The following is an 18,894-nucleotide window of genomic DNA, read 5'->3' as shown; positions in this document are numbered from 1 at the left end:
CACCTTTGATGGTATTCCTTTTTACACTTGTTAGCACTGGAAAGTTTTAACAGCTGTTGGGGAGAGAGAGCACAAGCAGTTTTCTATCCAGCTCACATAATTAACAGAGATATTATCTAAGTACTATTTTAGGACCAAATTCTGTTTGTGGCTGCTTTCCTGTTTCTCAAAAAGTCTACCAAAACAGCTAGTGAAGCTAGATTTCAGGAATTCAGCCTTGTTTTTCCATCTTGGATATACTTACTAGTCTGGTACCTAGTTTTAAAAAAAAAGGAAAGCTTTTTCATTTTATGAAAATGGGGGAACAATTACGAAAATCAGAAAAGAACTATGTGTGGTACCCTACCATGACATTTTGGTACATTTGGACAAGTGCAGAGCAGTATCTTTTAGCAAAGGCACAGAGAGGAGGACAAGCAGAAACAGGAGATTAAAAAAAATACTAAGCCTTGAAGTAAGACAGCATAGTTACATACATGTAAAATTAATTCTATTTCTAAGCACAACAGGTAAGTCTATGCTACACTTACAAAACAATATTTTCCAGATTTCACACATTTAAAATTATGTCCATTAAAGGTACCAGTCTTAACAGCAATATGAAGTAAAATAATGTAAAACGAACCATGAGAAAAGTATGTACTGTTTTACCACGGCATTTTCACTTGCATAATAGGCCTGATTAATTTACAAAAATGTGACTCATTTACATACCACATACTACTTTCTATTTCTGAAACATTTTGTAAATCGAAGTTCTCTATCAGCATCCACAAATTACTGCTGTTTTATTCTGAAGCATTGCTAGTGTTGAATTGGCAACTTTCCTGGGTTCAAGTCAAAGAATGAAGGTTGACTTAGCAATATTCGCCAAAAGAAAAAAAACAATGGCAAATAAGTTAAGAAAGCTCTACACTCATTCTGTACACATAGTAGTAATAGTCTACTTCGCCATTTTAGTGTGGTGCTAAGACAACATAAAATGCAAAGCAGAAATCTACAGCTCTTTAACAGGGTTACATGGAACATAAACCTGTAACCTGAGTCCTTGAAAATTTGCCCTAAAAGCTCACATACTAGCCAAAACCCTCTTACTTCAAGACAGGCTGGATTTCTAAGACTGCTTGGACACTGCAGTTTAAACATGTATGCTGTTACATGAACAGATACCATATTCCTGCCAACAAAGCAGTGTTGACCCAGCTAAGCAATGTCTAAATACTTCTCCCCTGCAAGAAATGCCCATATATAAATTTCTAAATGACTTCACATTTTGCAGGCAAAGTGCAAGTAGTAAGAAAACCAATGCAGCTGCTCAGCAGATCACCGAAAGCTGTAAGATTTCCAAGTAACTGTTCTCTTGTTCACCTGCACTCAGATACAGCTCATCTGAGACCCTGCCTTACTCAGATCTATTTAAGGCACACAATATAGTGCAAGAAGCAGATGTTCATTTATTTTCATCTTCATGTTCAAAGCATAGATCTAAGCCCTACTCACTGCACATCACCGTATATGTTAAATGAACATGGAGGACACATTTGACAGACAGCCTTGCCACATCACCTGAAACAGTTCCAATCTTCAGACACCTCTAAGTTTTTTTTTTAATAGGATAGAGCAGGAGTCCCATCCAAGTTATGACTAAAACATATAAATATCCTAAAATATTGACCACAGCAGCAATCTTTCTCCTGATCTACCCCAAACAAAGCAAAAAGCTGCTGAGAGAAGGCTTTGTTTTGTAATGTGGTGAGGGAGGAGGGGGAAAACACACATGTGTCTTCTTCCTTTACTACAAAAATTATTTGAAACATTTTGATATAATATTCCAAGGTGAAAGACGAGAAGAAGAAAATTTTCTATCCAAAAGGTAAATGTCAATAAAAATTCTCATTTAGAATGGAACCACTCTCAAAACCTAACAGGTATGGCAAGATACACTTCTGCTGTACAAAGATGCTGTATTAAGGTGATGTACAAAGCAGAACCTACTTTTTAAAGCAATATTGATGAAAAGTACTTGAAAAAAAATAAACCCCAAACAGATGTAATATTCAAATACACAGCACAACAAAAGACATTTCAAAAAGCATAAATTGTTACTGAATTGGCCTGCCTAATCAGTGCGGAGGTATTAAAAAAAAAAATTAATCTAAACACAACAACATAAACTAAAAGTTTGCCAGAATAACCAACCAAATGTATGGCTTATGGCTTATTTCAAAGAAATATGCATGCTATCATTTCCTTATTAAAAGGAAAAAAGCAAATTAATCTGTACTAATATCAATACTTCCCAAAACTTTATTTTAGAAAAGTATAATCAAAATAAATATTATTAAATATTTCCAAGCAGAACATAGGCCCTGACCTTCTGAGAGATATAGCAACTTCACAGAGTACAACCCAGTCTCCTTTAAACATGGGAACTGAATTTGGACTCCTAACCAGAATACTTACCTCTATACCACAGTGCATCACAAGCCTTTTACTTCAGACTGCAATATGTAATTCCGAAATGCTATTTTCTTTCAAGTACAACATGCCACTTTTTAACCTCAAACAGAAGCTGGGATGGGACTGAAAAATTCGCTTGCAGATTTAGAATACTTTCTTTGATAAAGACAAAGCAGTCCAAGACATATTGTTTTCACAGGGTTTACCTTGCCCTCTGAGAATTAGCTTGACTTGATGTGGAGATATCATCAGCACCTGGCAAAGCACCACTGGCATCATCTCTCTTGAAACCTTCATTTCTTCTCACTAGCAAACCAAAGGACAAATTAATACCTGACTGGGCAACAAAGCACAGAGAGTAATCCTGTCTAAAAATCAAGGACTTATCAGTCATATGAGATTACTTAGAAGGAATCAGGTTCATGTGTTCTGCACAACCGCATTACAGTATTAGACAAACTAGCATTATGAAGTTGATTCTTCAGTTTTCAAAGTGATCTTCTAGTTTCCCCCAACAAAGATAGCTGCACTACACAAGTCCTTTGAAGAATACTAAGGAAGGCATTAAAGAAACCACAGTAACCCCCCCCACATACAACTGCATAGACACCTTTCCAAGGTGACACATTTCTTTGTCAGCCATGAGTTGAGACACATACATAGCAGAGACATCACACAAAACCACCCCAGAAGAGAAATAGAGCAGCTAAGTAAGTAATTACGCATCCAGTTCACAAGAAGGGAGTTAAGAAACCAGTATATGTATTGCTGAGCTCCTGTGTTTAATTTTTGTCCCTGGAATGTGACTCCTCCTTACAATTTATCAAAAAAAAAATTTTTTTTTCTTTTGGCAATACACTAACCTGCTATTCTGTTTGTAATAGTTATTTCCTTTGCTGGTATATCTTCCTGTAGCAGCACCAGAGATACTACACTTAGAGCTTGATTTTGCAAACTACTTCACTTTCTTCTCTTACTGTAACCTCAGTAACCAGAGCTAGCAGGAGAGCTCTTGCAGAACACATTACAGCCACATTGATTTAGAAATAGTTCTTTTTGACAGTCATTTCACCGAGTCCAGCAATACTACTACTAGTAGCCAGAAAACAGTTCTCTCTTGCCTGTACAAACTTAAGAGTTGTTGACTTTGGCCTGGAACACACAAACAGCCTGTTCTAAATGGCAAGAAAACGAAGGGAAATGCGTTACAGGAGCCTTGCTACTTGTTACTGCTCCTTAGGCTTCTGGCTCAGTAAGTAGGAGGATAGACAAAGACAAGGAAGGTTGAGAGAGTAGCGAGTACAGGGAGGCTGGGTTGGAATTCTGTGTGTACAGAATACATATGGTGCAGCTATAATCTAGCCTCCTAACTATTGCTTTCTTTCCTCATTTTCATCAAATAGTTTGTCTCCATCACTTATAATGATTCTGTGAAGCTGACTGTTTTGTCAACTGTGCTCTCATCTTGACTTCTTTTCACTATTCTAGCTCTTCTTTTAAAAAATGCTCCAAGCATTTCCTTCCAAGCTATGCTTCCACTGTGTAAACAAAACCCTTCCTGCCATATATAAGTGAACAGCCCTTCATGCCATCTCCTGCTTTTCCAAGCCACAGATTTCATAGAGCTTACTTAAATTTATCATACAAAAAGCCTGTGCTATGTAGCACTTTTGCAATACACTGAAATCTATAAATTATCAAGCATTTAAGCCTCACAGTAAACCCCACTGATATAAAAATAATTAAATCATGCACATCCCCTATAAAGCTTTCACAATTTACTTCTACCATACGCTAACAACACAATCATTTTTGTGCCTCTGAAGACAGCATGTCATGTAAAACAAGCACTCCAGTAAAAAGTTAACCATTTCCAGCTTTTCCTACCAAATTCTCTTCCAGAGTGCTAAATATCAAATTCATTTCTCAACAGACTGCCTATTATGCTGAACTGTATACAAAGTTGTAGTTACATGAGATCATCTTACAACTTTGTATTAGTGGTATTTATCAAGCCTTCTACTAAAGTGTAACTTCATAGTCTTGGGGTCTATTTTTCATCTTGAACTTTTTTCTGTAATTTTTGTTGTTGTGTCTTTTTTTTTTTTTTTAAACACAGGTCTTACCTTGCCTGAAGTCTGGTTCCGAAGAAATAACAGATGGACTTTCACTCGAAGTACTATAAACGTCACTGTGATAAGATTTGTACCTTCTCAAAGGCTCTGAAAGTTTAAATCAGGGTATCAGAAGAGTAAGAGAGCAACAGTTCTAGTAAAAAAAATCAAACACAAATTAAACAGTTGAAATTTTTTGAAATCTCTTCAAAATGTTTTTAAATGTCCATCTGTGGCTCTGAAGTCTGAAAGCAAACACTCAGTGGATGCTGTGCAGTCCCATTCTGTCCCCACAGCCTGAGGGTTCTGTAGTCTGCCTGGGCTCTCTTGGCTATCCTAACAAAGCCTCTTCCTCTGAACTTCTCTCTCATCAGCACTTCCAAGTTAAAACCAGTATTTAAAAAACCCAGCAAAACCCAAGGCAAAAACCAACCCCTCCTGCAAACAAAACTGATGAAAACATTTGGTGTGCACCTCTTGTGTGTAGAAAGCAACCACCAGGACTCAGTCCCTGGTTCCTTTATGATAAAAAAGAAAAAACAACCACAGAGACAAAGCAGTAACTCTGAAATTGTAATTCATTCAGCTCATCTTTGACATCCACAAAATATGATTAACAATCAATTAATAAGCTCCTATAGGATATTTAATTAACCAGAACAACTAAACGCATGTGATGAGAAATCAATAGAGCTGTCTCAGTTCCTACTCTCAGTGGATTCTTTAAATAACACACTGGAGCGAAGGACTCCACACAAGGGTTACATACTTGACATTTGCAACAATCTCCCCAAACTTTCCTATGCACAAGCCAAGGAACAAACACATAGTGTGCATAGAGGCAGAAAACAAAACAAGAAAGTCCCCACGTTTCAGGATTACCAATGCTTCACTAAATGAGAGCAAACTTCAGGTGTCTTTATTTACAAAAGGCTGGCTCTGGTCCAACTACAGTTAATGTTTTTGAAAACAAAAGTGATGATAGAGAGAAACACATGTAACTGCTGTGTAAGACAAGTGCAAATCACTACAGCAAGGAATATAAAATGTAAGAATACAAAATGGGGAATACATGAGCAGATGCATCTAGGCACTGCAAAAAGGAATTCAGGGGTTCCAACCTCCCACATCCAGAAAACAAAATGCCTGGTGAAAAATCCTGTGAGAACAATAAACCTGTGGCATAACCTGTGTTAGGTCAGAGGACAAGTTAGACATGCAGTGAACAGCACTACTCATCCAGACTTCCTACAGAAGCAGGGAAAACTCCAAAATAGGAAAAAGGCATGAAAAGTTGTAAAATAATGCAGTAGACCAAGACTAAAGACTAGTTCATGTTAATTTTGGACTGTTTCCAAAACCTTCGTTCTTAATACCCAGCATTTCCCCCATTTCTACCAGCTCACTTGGGTTGTGCTGTTCCCCACTGCCCCAGCAAATACAAAATTTTTTAAGAAAACCAGGAAAAGTAAGCAGAGTCACCAATCAACCCATGAAACCAACTGCTACCGCCAGCCCATCCCAGTTGCATGGCTTAGTAGCATAAACCCCAATTAATCCTAAGGTCATTTCACATTACTCTCAGAAATGAGTAATACTGCTTGCACATTTGCAAACCAACCTACAGCAAGATGAAGAGAATTCACTGGGGGGGAAAGGGAGGAGGCGTTGCTTCAGTCTTTCACAATGGCTACTTTCAGTGTTCTGGATTTTACAACAAAGAAATCTACCACCAATCTAGCAATTTACTTGCCTAACAAGGGAAATAAAAAACAAATTCAGTGGGTAGCTTTTGGAGATGTATTTTTAAAATGCTCCCAGCTGTTTAAGCAAGGCATCAATCTAAACATGATACTGGAACTACAGTCCAGAAATGTTTAACTGAAAACAGATCTCTTCTTTCCCAGTAGTTTTATTAGCTGTATGTTTTTCAAGTCTGCTAAACTGACTTTGAAGCAAGAGGATGGAAAGGGAACAATGAAATAGAACATGAGATTTTAAACAGATTTTTTTTTTTTTTTTCCACCTAGTCAGCAGCCTGGGCTTCCTGAATTGCACACAAATTGTGGCTTCATCCCGGTTCTTCAAGATGTGACATTTTGCAAAAAATAAATGTAAAGTGGTAAAACAGAATTGCCGTTGAAACAAGTGTTTGTATGTGGTGGTGCGATACCTGACTCTGCAGGGCATTTGACTTCTCTTGACTCATCCTGCTGTAGGCCAAGGGGTAAGCTCCTTAGCCAAGAAACATAAAATGAGATTCCCAACCGCTGCTTATCTCAATGTTTTCACAGATCTCCACATGAGGCCTAGCTAAGTTTAAACCTATTCTCCCAGCATTCACAAGTAGAGACAGAGATGGGACCACCCTCCTTTCTTGTCACATCTTTCTCCCTAAGCAAGACTATACAACTTATCCCAATAACACAAGCAAGCGTATTCTTCTCATCTTTTGGAGGCATTTTACAACCTTTTCACATGGGGCTGCATCAATGACTATCAGCCTGTTCAGCCTAGGGACAAAAGTTTAAAGGCAATTAAGAAGCTACTGCCTGAAATTAAGGGTAAATCCTCTAGATTTTTCTTCGCTTTGCTCAGTTTAAGGAAAATATATACAGATGTGGAACTGTTTGCTGCTGGGGCATCTTCTCTTTGGCAACCACCTTCCAGTTCTCTGCTGGTATATACACATAACTATGTACACTCCCTACACATCCCCCTGACACTGCACATCCTCTTAACCAAACTTAGGAAAGGATATGTACCACAGACCTGCAAGCATTCAATTAAATTGTAAATATTGAGACTACTGTATCTATAATGCTTGCAAATAATTTATGCTGTCTCCTCTCCTCCAGCAAATTCTCAAATCTAACATATCATATTAGGATTTAACTTCAGAGAAGGCACTTGGAACATATCCAAGCCAAACTTCTAATTAAGAACTGGCTTCCAAAGGTCACAAAAGTCCCAATTCTGGGATCAAGTTAAAGTTAAGCTTTTCATACAATAGTTTCAAAAATGAGGACAAACTTTTAGCCTGTCTGGCTGGGAAGGAACTGAAAGATGACATCAATAAAAGCTAAAGTCAATAATAAAACAACTTATCTCCCATATTTACAATTTTCCCTGGGATTTTTGATTGGCCATGGTCTGTTGTTTTGTTTCAGGGTTTGGGGTTTTTTTTGTTCGGTTGGTTGGTTGTTTTTTTTTTAATTTTTGGTGACTGAAGCGAGACTTCAGAATTGATAACTTCTAGAAGTATCAAGCACTTTGCAGCAAAAATTATTCTACCAGTTACCCTTCTTAACATTTCAGTGTTTAGATTACAGTCTCTTACCAGAACACTTCAAGTGATTTCATACCTTAGTAGAAAAACAAACCTGAGTTTAAGTATGTTTTAAGAGTCCATAACTAAAATGAATACATAAAACTTGTACTAATAATGTAAGTTAACACACTGTAGCACCATGATGCAGAGATGAATGAAGCATTACAACTTGAAGAATTTGTGTTTGTGCTGCTTAGTGCTGCAGTGGTGCTTTTCCAAACTGCCTATTAAAGCCAGCAGAGCACAACCTTACAGGCACCTAATGCAGCATAAAATAACAAAACACACTATTTACGCAAGGCAAGACATGCAAGTTCAGTCAAGTAATTTACAGAAAGCCTCATCTCAGCCAACTTCAACAGAAATCAGAGAACCACATTTAGCCTGGAATTTCATTATCCTGAACACATGACTCACATTAGATACGCAGGTTTTCAAATACACATTATTACAGAATTATTACTGGCTGTACAGAGAAGGAAAAGGACAGAGAAGATGGCAGAGTTAAACAGGCAGTTTCATGACAGGGAGGGTGCTCCTGTCTGCTCTTTAAGGTTTATTGGTGGGTGGCTCTATTATGTAAGAGTGTTACTATAATGCCATTTAAAACACATTAACTGTCCTTTAGGAGAGGCTGGGACTTGCTTCTTTCACAAGAGTTCAACCGATAGGTTAGAGTCATATTTACTCTTCCTTTTCCTCTTTTCATCTAAGAAAACTTGAATTATCTTAGGCAAGGCAGTATAGGTTTAACAGGAAGAATGTAGAGATCCAGAATAAATCCCTGGTAAGGATTCATATCCAACAAGTGCACAAGGGAAACAAATCCACTCAGCCTCCCAGGGGAGCAAGCTCATTTTAACTTTTAGGATTTCCACCACCCATATTCTAAATGAAAAAGCTGTATTGTGCAAGCAGCTCAAGTCACCAGCCATCCAGGCAGCTCCCTAGAGTCTAACAGACATCTGTTGCATAGGGTCTAGCAGGATCTGAGTGACAGGAAGAAACAGAGCCTTGTAAAATCGCGGAACACACACATCTCTAGGGCTACTAGGCTGGAAAGGAAAACAGCAAGATTAAAAACAACAACTCCAGGGTCTGTTAAGAACTCAGTATCTTGTACTTAGAAAGACACCCTTCTTTTCTGGATCTGGATCATGCCATCTAGGATAAAGTCTGCAAATGGACACAGACACAGAATAAAAGCGTGGCCCATAAAGTTGTTTGTTTTAATTTAAATGGTTTATCCAACTGAGAATGTAATGTGTTAACTAAAAATTGATAATCCCAGACTGTGGAGCTGCTGAAAGCTTGATAAAACAGATGAAGCAGATGCCACTTTGCTGTGCAATTACGGAATTGTAAGAGCTGTTTTACTACCTTATGTTAAACTGTAATTCAGAACAAAATAATAGTGGCTGATGCCAGAATACTTGTACTTTACAGAAATCCCACAAACATTTCTTTCTTTCTCCTTAAAAAGCCAATTTCTGTAGTCTTAGTAAAATTAACAACCAAAAGTTTTCCATCTAAAATAGTATCAGTCCATTACCCTACCCTTCAGCTTCATTAATATGATTTCTGAACATTGTTCTAACTGAACCTTATCCTTACCGGACATACCAACCACATGAGAATCCATTTCGCCACCACTGAATTTAAATCATACTGCAGCGCAATGATCATAAGACATGTGTAAACTGAGCCTTAATTTGCTTTCACATGCAAACAGATATACCACTGTGGATGACTTGCATTTCCTCTACTTAGCCTACATGTGAACTGAGTAAATACAATTCAAGAGAAAAAGAAGGCACGCACACTTCATTGAATTTACAGAGGTAAGTTTGTAAAGCAGCTATTCCTCTTTTGCCCTAAATCCAATCTCCCATTTAGCTCACTTCTACAGAAGCTCCCAAATTCAAATATCTGGGGCTTAATTTGCTGGGATAAATTTCGTATCAACAGCTGCCTGATTACCTGCAGAAGTTTTCCCTTATTCAAAAATGCAGTTTCAAACGAAGAGACCTTTTAAAATCTGGACATTTAGAGTATCCCTAACTGTAACTCCCCACCTAAACACGTGCAGTCGTAATATGGAAGTTTTATAAATGGGGTCCAGATGAGTCTTCAGGGTAGCTAACAAAAATGTTGTTTTGTGAGATAAAGACAAAGACTTAGGAGGCAGAGACCCATCTCTAGAAATACACAGAATATTACCGCCTCTTCTTGTTGACTGTATGAAGCAGAGAGCACTAAGTGGATAAAAAAAAAAAAAAAAAAAAAGAAAAAGAGAACTTAATCATCTGGGTTTTCAGCTGGAAAAATCAAAGGTAAAAAGAGAGAGGGATAAACACAACTTGAGGCTCTGGGATTCACAGGGTTCCCAACTGCAAAAGCATTTAACAAAGGCTTGAGAATATTCCCAAACCACCCCCATTCCCCCACCCCTGGATTCAGCATTCCAAAGCTTCAGCAAGATCAGCTCTTTTGGTATCCTCCCCTCTTTTTCCTCCCTGTCTGCTATTTAACCCACAGCCAGCTACATTACTACTCTCCTAAGTGGTTTTGTGCTCCTGTGTTCCATCAGGACATAGGCAATCTTTATGCCTTGCTCGCTTGTGCATCTCATTTACAACATCCTCATAAAAAACCTGCATATAAAAAAGAAGGATGCATATTCACTCAAGTAACACATAAATCAATTCACTTAGAATTACACATACGCTCAAAACAAGGCGGGGAAAGCTGCCTAAGCAAATAAAAGGGAGAGATTCATACAAGGCTACCATCTCACAGCCTTGTGCCTTACTATTGTGCCATTTGAAAGTAGGCCTGAGATACAAAAACTGAAGTGTGTTTACACTTCATAACTCTCAGACGATACAATCAGTTTTGTGGGTGAGAAGGCAAAGAAAGCTGGGAGCAAGGGAGAACAGATGACACTTTCACACTCGAGCTGCAATGCAGGCTTGCAAAATGTAAAAGGTAAACTATTATTTCCTCTCTGAAATGGGACACTATCAGTTGGTGCAACAATTTCCAAGTTTCAAAAGAACAACAAAATGAAAATCTGCTCTCCTGGTACAGATAAACTGCTTGGTTTAACACCTAACAACTTCACAACTCTAAACAATTCTGCCTAAACTCACAAAACCTACATAACAAAACCACAAATGAACAATAACAGCAGAGATGCAGAACTTACTCTCCCATCTCTTGGCAAGATCAACACATATTTTTGGACTCTGTTCTTAGTGTTCAGAATTGGCTACACCTGAAGTCAAATAGCAGTCTCTTTCCCTTCCCCTTCCCCCCATCTGGCTAAGCACCTAACCATAAACAATCATCTTTAGTACACAAGAGATAAACAACCTCAACCCTGAAACTGTACAGCAGAATAACATATAAAACAGCAAGTTCATGAGCAAGGCCCTTGCAATGACTGTCTTTGGAAGGCTTGTGAGGCTAAATCTGAGATGTTCCGACTGTAGATTATAGTGCAGTTTAGATGGTCTGCAGCTCACTACAAACTACACTATTGCAGCACAGCTATAATTAAAGCTCTGTCATTCTTTCCACTATAAACTCTACTTTTCATGAGTTTGTAATTTGGATCATAAGAATGTGTTCTGAGTGAAAAAGCTTGGCATACCAGCGCCTGTGCATGAGAACATATTCTTTTTCCAAGACAGTCAGCTCCTTAAGGTTTTATGAATAACAATAAAGTTTGCCAGCTTAACCCAAAATAAGTTAAAGAAGAAGTAAGCCACATGTCACTTAAGTTCCTTTGTAGTTTGAGGAGGGAAGTTTTATCTGGCCAAGTTTAACCCACAGAGAGTCCAATGCCACTTCACGATTCAAAAACTAAAAAACAATGTACTGCTGGAAAGCAGAGGCTTACTACAATTTACACAGACTTAACTATAACTTAGACCTGGACTCAACGAAATTGAAATATCCCTAAACCTACCAAAGAGAAGGCAGATTGTGTCCTCTCTACTAAACCAAACCACCAACCCTGTTCCCATGACTTCTTGCCCAATCCTCCTTCTCAAGCTGAACAGAACCCTTATTCCTGACTACTCAAGCTTTCAAAATACCTTATTCTCTTTCTCCATTTTTCCTTTCAATGCCGCTCCTTTGAGGTCATGCTGTGTCCCACGTAGGGAAAGAGTAGTAGTTGCTGTCATTTTCTGTAGATTTCTTTCCACTCCATTTCTAGTTGTTGCCCACCTATCTGCTATGTGAGTACCAGCTGTAGGCAGTTAAGATACCCTTGCATCAAATGCTGCCCAAGAAACTGCCACCACTACCTTTATCAAGATAGGTGACATTTTACCAGAGCTTTCCACACAGTTGCTCATATCTCTCAGCTAGGCTGAGTTTATGTCAGAAGAGCAATTCCACACAGACTTGACGATGCCTGACATTTGGAAATATCTGTCTACCCACTAAGTGCTTAAAAATTACATACAATAGTAATGCACAAAAAACTTAGACTGTATTTTCCATTTCTTTGACAGATGAAAGTAGCAGTACACTATTTTTATGAAAGATCTCAAGGGACTCGTCTGCTGTAAACAAGATGTGAGATAAGGAATAGTAAAACATATGGAACAAAAAAGGAAACGGGAAAAAAGTCTTAATAGACTAGCAGACTTTATGTATTAAAGGCTTTTGTTAATCTGCTCATTAAGGTGGAATAGAATACTTTCAGTCAGGCTCCTCAAGCCCTGTAAAGGACAACAGCAGTTAACACCTGTGTGAAAAAATATTCCCCATCCATCTTACTAAAATACTCCTTTAAACTGGCTCTCATTAAAAATTCATATTCACAACTAGGTTCTGGCCCAAAACTTTTAAGTACTTAACTGATTTATAAAAAAAAAAAAAAAAAAAAAAAGAGAGAGAGATAAAATAAAAACAGCAGAGCACACATTCCTAATTTCAATCCAAGAGTGAAACACGCCTCCTTTCTCTGTTGAAAGTAGAAAACAGAAGACGAGAACATTGCAACCCAGCTATCTGTTGAGAAAGTATCTTCATTTTTTTTCTAGCTAGTAATGACTGTGAATTCATAAGGATGGGCAGTGAGTCATTAGCTGTTGCCTCAATCTTCCCTATACAGATTTGTCACTCAGCTCCTGTGACTATTAGGCCCCAGTTCCCAGTTTACTTTGACTGCACTTTTACCCATTCTGTTTATGAATCGAGTAGTTTCAAACACCTGAACTACCTTAGTTTGCAAGGCACAGGCATGTTATATGTTTTCTGCTGTCTCCCAATCTGTTTGAATAAGAATGATAAACTCTTGCTCATCAATGGGTTTGGCCAAGCTTTTTGCTGTTGTGCAACACAAACCTGCACTCCTGAACAACAAGGCTATTGAGCTTTCCCAATGCAGGGAGTGGCCTCCTTTTAAACTCTGTCAGCTGCCTATCTCCAAAGATCAGAGTTGACTCATATACTTGAGATGGTCCCTTTGATTTCAGACTCTTACACCAAAAACCAACCAATCTTCTCTGTACCTCATCAGACATCTTGGTAGATTATGACAGATGGTGAACTTCTATTGAGATAAACAATGGTATCCCCACAGTACTACTTCCATATTTTTTCATTTCTTCACATTATAATGTAACCCTCATCGGAAGATGCTAATTTGATAGCACAAAAAAACTCCAGCTGTCTTGTCTGTACAATGTCTATGGAAATCACAGTACCTTTTTAAACCTGCCTATGCCATTTCAATAACACTCCTTTCTGGAGCACAAGGCTCAGATGCATAGGAGAGAAAGAATTGGCCTCCCATGCTAACTGCAATATAAGCATCTCCTGAGATGGCCACAAGGGGCATGAACAGGCATTTTTAGAAATTCAACCTTGATAAAAGGCTTTATCATCTCTCCTTAATAAGGAGGTGTTTACACCTCAGTGCGGGAAAAGGAAGCAAAAGTGGTGGGGTTTTTTTCACACAGTTATTTCTGTCACACAACAGACAGGCAGCCATGAGTTTTCAACTGTATGGATTTTTTTCAACTGTATGGATTTTGAATGCACCTGAATAAATGACTGAGCTAGCTCTGTACATACAGCTCTTCTACTGTACACCTTAGACGACTAATTTATGCCTTCTGGCCCATCACAAGCAGGATCTGACTCTGCTCTTGGTTTCTACCCAACTGTCCCAAGTTTACAACTCCTGAAAATCACATCACATTTTCAAAGCAAACAAAATATGCAGTTTTCCTTATAGGCATCTGCATACAGACCATTTTATAAGTCTCCACAGAACAAATACAAAGACTTTTTTCCCCCCATGCATTCTTTTAATTAACTGATGGAACTTGTTGTCAAGTATTCCCATTGAGGTAAAGAACTTAACATGAGTCCAAAAAAAATTTCATATATAAGGGTTTAACTGCATCATCCAGAGTTACACAGTGCAAAAACTGAGAGATCTGGAGACAAAATCCTCCCTTTCCTCTGGGGTATAATCTCTAATAGCTGGAGACCAGGATTCTCCTTCAAGGAAAATTACTTGACAATTGGCTGTTACCAAGTTTTTTTTCTTTTTCTAATTTTAATTGATTAACTTGATACTGGCTGACTTACAGAGATCAACTATTTTCACTGGGTATGCAATCTGGGCAAGTACATTTATCTTCATTGGCAACAGACGTTCTAATGCTTTCACTTTAGCTAAAAAAAGAAGATGAAGCAAATATCTCGACAGTTCCAAGAACTGCTACATGGGAACTCAAACTTTTCATAAAGAGAAATCTTTGTTTAATGACTGGAACACTCAGAAAATCAAAAAGCTTCACTAACCTTCTACATTCATAGCTTCCCTCAGAAGCTGCAACTTCTTCTGTCTCTCTCTTATCCTGTCAAAGGCACTTGATATTGCTGCAGAAGTTGATGTCTCAGGCACGTGGCGCGTTTGGTCCAGTTTTTGTGGTCCAAAGACATCCAGTGCTATGCTCCCATCAGAGTATCTTGCTTCCTTGTTTCTGGTAGTAGTAGAAGTCCGTACCATAAATGCTTCACACTGATGGTTGTGCCCATGAGAGCCTCCAACATGGTCCCTCTCAGCTGCCTTGTCAGTTGTGCAAAGCAAATCTGTGGAGGAAGCCCATACTTTCCGCTTGGGAGTGACATCTGTATGAAGGTGACCTTTTTTTTCAAACTCACTGGTTTTACATCTATGAGGACAAAAAACATCTTCCTGTCCCGAGTTGTAACCTGCAGAAATGCCCTGGAAAAACTCTTCCTCACCTTGTGTTCCTCTAATGGACAGAAATCCCATCGACTTGCTAAGTCCTTTGTTAAGCATGGTCTGTTGAGAGAAGTGAGCTTTGTGTCCATCAGGTGCATCAACCACCAATGTTTTTCCTAGAATAAGGAGACATTTCATATATGTAACTTTGTACTTAATACAAAAGACTGCAACACAAGTTACTTATGGTTAAAGTATATACTGAACACACATTTTGGCCTTAATGTTGCCATGCAAAACATTGAGACGGCTACTTAAAGTGCTGCCTCAGTCAACAAAGATAGAACTCCAACTAATTCATATCTGACAGGCATTTTATTTCTTAAGTGCTCAAGAAAAAATTATGGCCTACTATAATACAGTATTAACATTTAAAAAAAAAACAACTATCACATACATGCTGAAAGTTTTTTCATTAGTTTTATTTTTAAAATAGTCTGGACTATCACCAAAAGTACTGTTTAATGATCAATCTGAAACCAGCCATTCCTCTCACCTCTTAAAACCCAAAGATACCACCTACAATTTTTAATGAAAAGTCCTGGTTTGTTCTACAGATTTACAGATGCCCTGCAGTAGTGTCAGTAGTAAAAGAAAAATGACTGTGCAGTTAGGAATTTTAAAAATCCTGGATCTTTCTTTAATGACTACTTTTGGTGATGACAGTCTCTCCAGATAAAGAATACTCTAAAACAAAACCAACAAAGCTTCAAAGATCGAAGTGATTCTATGAGCCTGTACACTTCATGTCTCATTAATAAATGGATCAGACAATACTAATGAACACTCTCTTCTCCCCCTCCCTTACCATGAAATTACTTCCAGAATAAAAGAAACTGTCAGCGGCGGAATAATATCAATGAAATATATGCTCTCTGAAGAATATCATATCATGGTCACTGAGAAGTTTTGATGATCACGTATGTCTTGGGCATAAAATTTTCTCAAAGTATTAGCCCAATTTTACAAAACTAATTAGAAACATTGGTAAATACAATCACATTTCTTAATGTTAACAGATGACCTACAACTTTGCCTTTCATGTTCTTAAGCCTTCCTGAGATCAGAGTAACCATTATAAGAGTAACAACCCAGAGACAAACTAGTATCGAAGACTACCCAACTGCTACTTACTTTGTTAGCAAACTAAAATTTTTGAATGCTTCTGTATTATTAAAGTTGTGAAAATCCAGTCTATTGCAGGCAGTCATCTACTCATACCTCCAACTGACCAAGTACATTGCAAAAATTATGAAGTCTAACCTTTCCAGTCTACATCATACACACTGCATTAATATGGCAATCTCAACCTCATCATGATACTCCTGATGAGAAAACCCAAATAAAAATATTCTGTGCTGGGTTGCGTAAGCGATGCCTGCTCACCCAGGCGGAGTCAGTATGGCACGTGATGCTTTTCTTAGAGCTAGCTCCATCTCTGCTGTGATATTACCATATACATCTCTTAAGAAGCAGCGGCCTTGAAGACATCCTCCCAATAGAAAGCAGCTGTGAGCTCAAAGTAAATTACTGTGCTGTATCTACTACTCTCAAAGATGGCTCTGTAGTGCTGCCTGCTGCTCTTCCAAAGTCGATTGAAATTAACTGCCTCACTTGCACAGTAGACTCCTGCTGATCTTTATCTAGAGTGTATTATCCTTTTGAATTGAGTTTCACGGAATGCTTTAAGGACGCTCATAATTGCACTCAGAAATGCTTTAAAAGCTTATGGCTTTACACCTTTCAACCCTGATATTCTGCTTGAAAAGGGGCTGTTAGTTTTCAGTTTCTATTTCTGTGATATTAAACTAACAACAGGTGTTTAAAAAGAAAAGCAAGGCTAAAGCCAAATGCAACCAAGAAGCCCTTTGCTTCTTACCAACACACAAATACATGATGGTAAAAAATGTTAGGGTTTAGATTGTCTAAAAAGTGTCTTGTAAGAAATTACACAGTTCCCACATGTTCCAGCCAAGAGAATAAAACAAAAACCTTTGCCAGTGACAATGAACTCATCTTCTGAAAGGATCTGACGCATCACTTCATATTTTACAAATATGGCTTTAATCCTAAACTCAAGTAAACATAATTATCTTTGTGGTCAGGTAAATCTTATGTTATTATCTTATTCTCAGAATATACATCCTTCATAAGGCTAGTGAATTACATATAATATTCACACACAAAAAAAAGCCTTTTAAAAATAGCTATTCACTGTGAAGTTCCCACTACCTATCTAAAGCAGCAGGATGATACCCATCCTGCAAACACATACTTCACATTCACATACATGCACATCAAGGACAGACATTCCTAAACAGGATTTTAGCTCAGTCATTTGTGAGAGAGAGAAAAACCAAAATACTGCAGTATTTAAGATGGTCACCAAGAAAGGCAAATCAAAAGGAGCTCTGAGAATCTTCCTGAATAATGAGAGTTCCAAGATAATTTTAGGCAGAAAAACCCAAACCAATCTCCTCTACATACTGTTTTCACATATTTTTTTAAATGTAAAAAAAACCCCCAAACACAAAAACCCCAAAACCCCACCTCTTCAACACTGAAAGTATTTACATGCACAAGACCTTACTGAGCAAAACAATGGCAAACAAAACAGAAAAAACAAGAGAGACAGCTGCAACTCCAATATGCTACTGAGGCTGTAAATTCAGGATTACTTGGTACATCATTGGTCATGACTCAGAAGAACATTCCTGGCTCAAAAGATCATTTAGGTCTCTGCACGTTGAAGCGTCATCTTGTTTCAGGATCACATCCAGTGAAAAGAGCCACAACATACTTTAAGTACCAGTGGGTATCCTCACCATAGCACATGCAGAGACATAAACATATCTGTTGTATGCTGGTGAGAACTGCAGTGAAAGAGCCCAGCTGCCAGTGAAAAAGAGTGCTAGAGGAGGATCATCCTCACCAAAGCTGTACTTTCCATCAGCTTGTAGCATTCAGACTGGACGTAACAGAAGCTGCTTCCAGTTCATGCAGAGGCTCAGAAGACACAAGCTCCTTGCCTCAGCATGCTAGAGATGTTTTCTATTCCCCAAATCATCCACCCACCTGGGGCTTCCTCATGAGGAAAAGTGAATGCCATAAACACTATCTCATCAGCAGTGACTGGGAAAGTACTCATCGCTACACCTTTGCCACTCATTCAGCTAATTGTGTGATGAGACAGCAGATGAGCTGTCCCATCAGGAAGCAGTGCAGGAGGCATTCCACTTCCACTCCACTGAGTGGAGATGTCTACAGGTATATCCACATTGACTTATGCAGCCAACATGAGTTTTTAACATAGTACCAAAAGGAATCTACAGCTGGCCTTAGTATTCACTCTTGAGACTGTAAAATTCTCTTGGACATCCTTCATCTTTCTGTTATTACTCTCCCCATTCCCACTTCTGCTTTTCACCAGTCTTGGCACTTCTTCCCACCTTTGCAAAACCCATCCCTCTCTACATAATGTCATTTCAACAAGCTCTCCCCAAACCAGCTCACAGCATCAACATGAGCTGTTTAAGAATCATTCTCTGAGAAAGGTAAAGAGACTAGGAGGCAAGGGGTCCACAGGCTGCTCAAGTCCGGCATTCCGAGAAGGCAAACCGAAACAAAGCAGCCATACAGAACTTACAGATCCATACTTTATACCAGCCAAGAATGCATGCTGCTCTTGGCACCAGAGAGCAGAGGTC

At 38.4% G+C, this 18,894-nt stretch overlaps 1 protein-coding gene across 6 annotated transcripts in view; it reads right to left on the bottom strand.

Annotated features, from left to right (window-relative positions):
- PTPN13 (protein tyrosine phosphatase non-receptor type 13) overlaps positions 1-18,894 on the bottom strand; it is a 127,730-nt gene that overhangs the window by 50,284 nt on the left and 58,552 nt on the right. For all 6 annotated transcript variants that reach the window (XM_075034182.1, XM_075034171.1, XM_075034191.1 and 3 more), the window contains 3 exons: positions 14,740-15,303; positions 4,587-4,682; positions 2,667-2,766 (listed from right to left, as the gene is read on the bottom strand). In XM_075034182.1, coding sequence (XP_074890283.1) covers positions 2,667-2,766; positions 4,587-4,682; positions 14,740-15,303 — 760 coding nt within the window. The remainder of the gene's footprint in view (positions 1-2,666; positions 2,767-4,586; positions 4,683-14,739; positions 15,304-18,894) is intronic.

This window comes from Buteo buteo, chromosome 1, assembly GCF_964188355.1.
Source record: "Buteo buteo chromosome 1, bButBut1.hap1.1, whole genome shotgun sequence".
Taxonomy (NCBI): Eukaryota; Metazoa; Chordata; class Aves; order Accipitriformes; family Accipitridae; genus Buteo; species Buteo buteo.
This window is presented reverse-complemented; position numbering and strand designations above follow the sequence as displayed.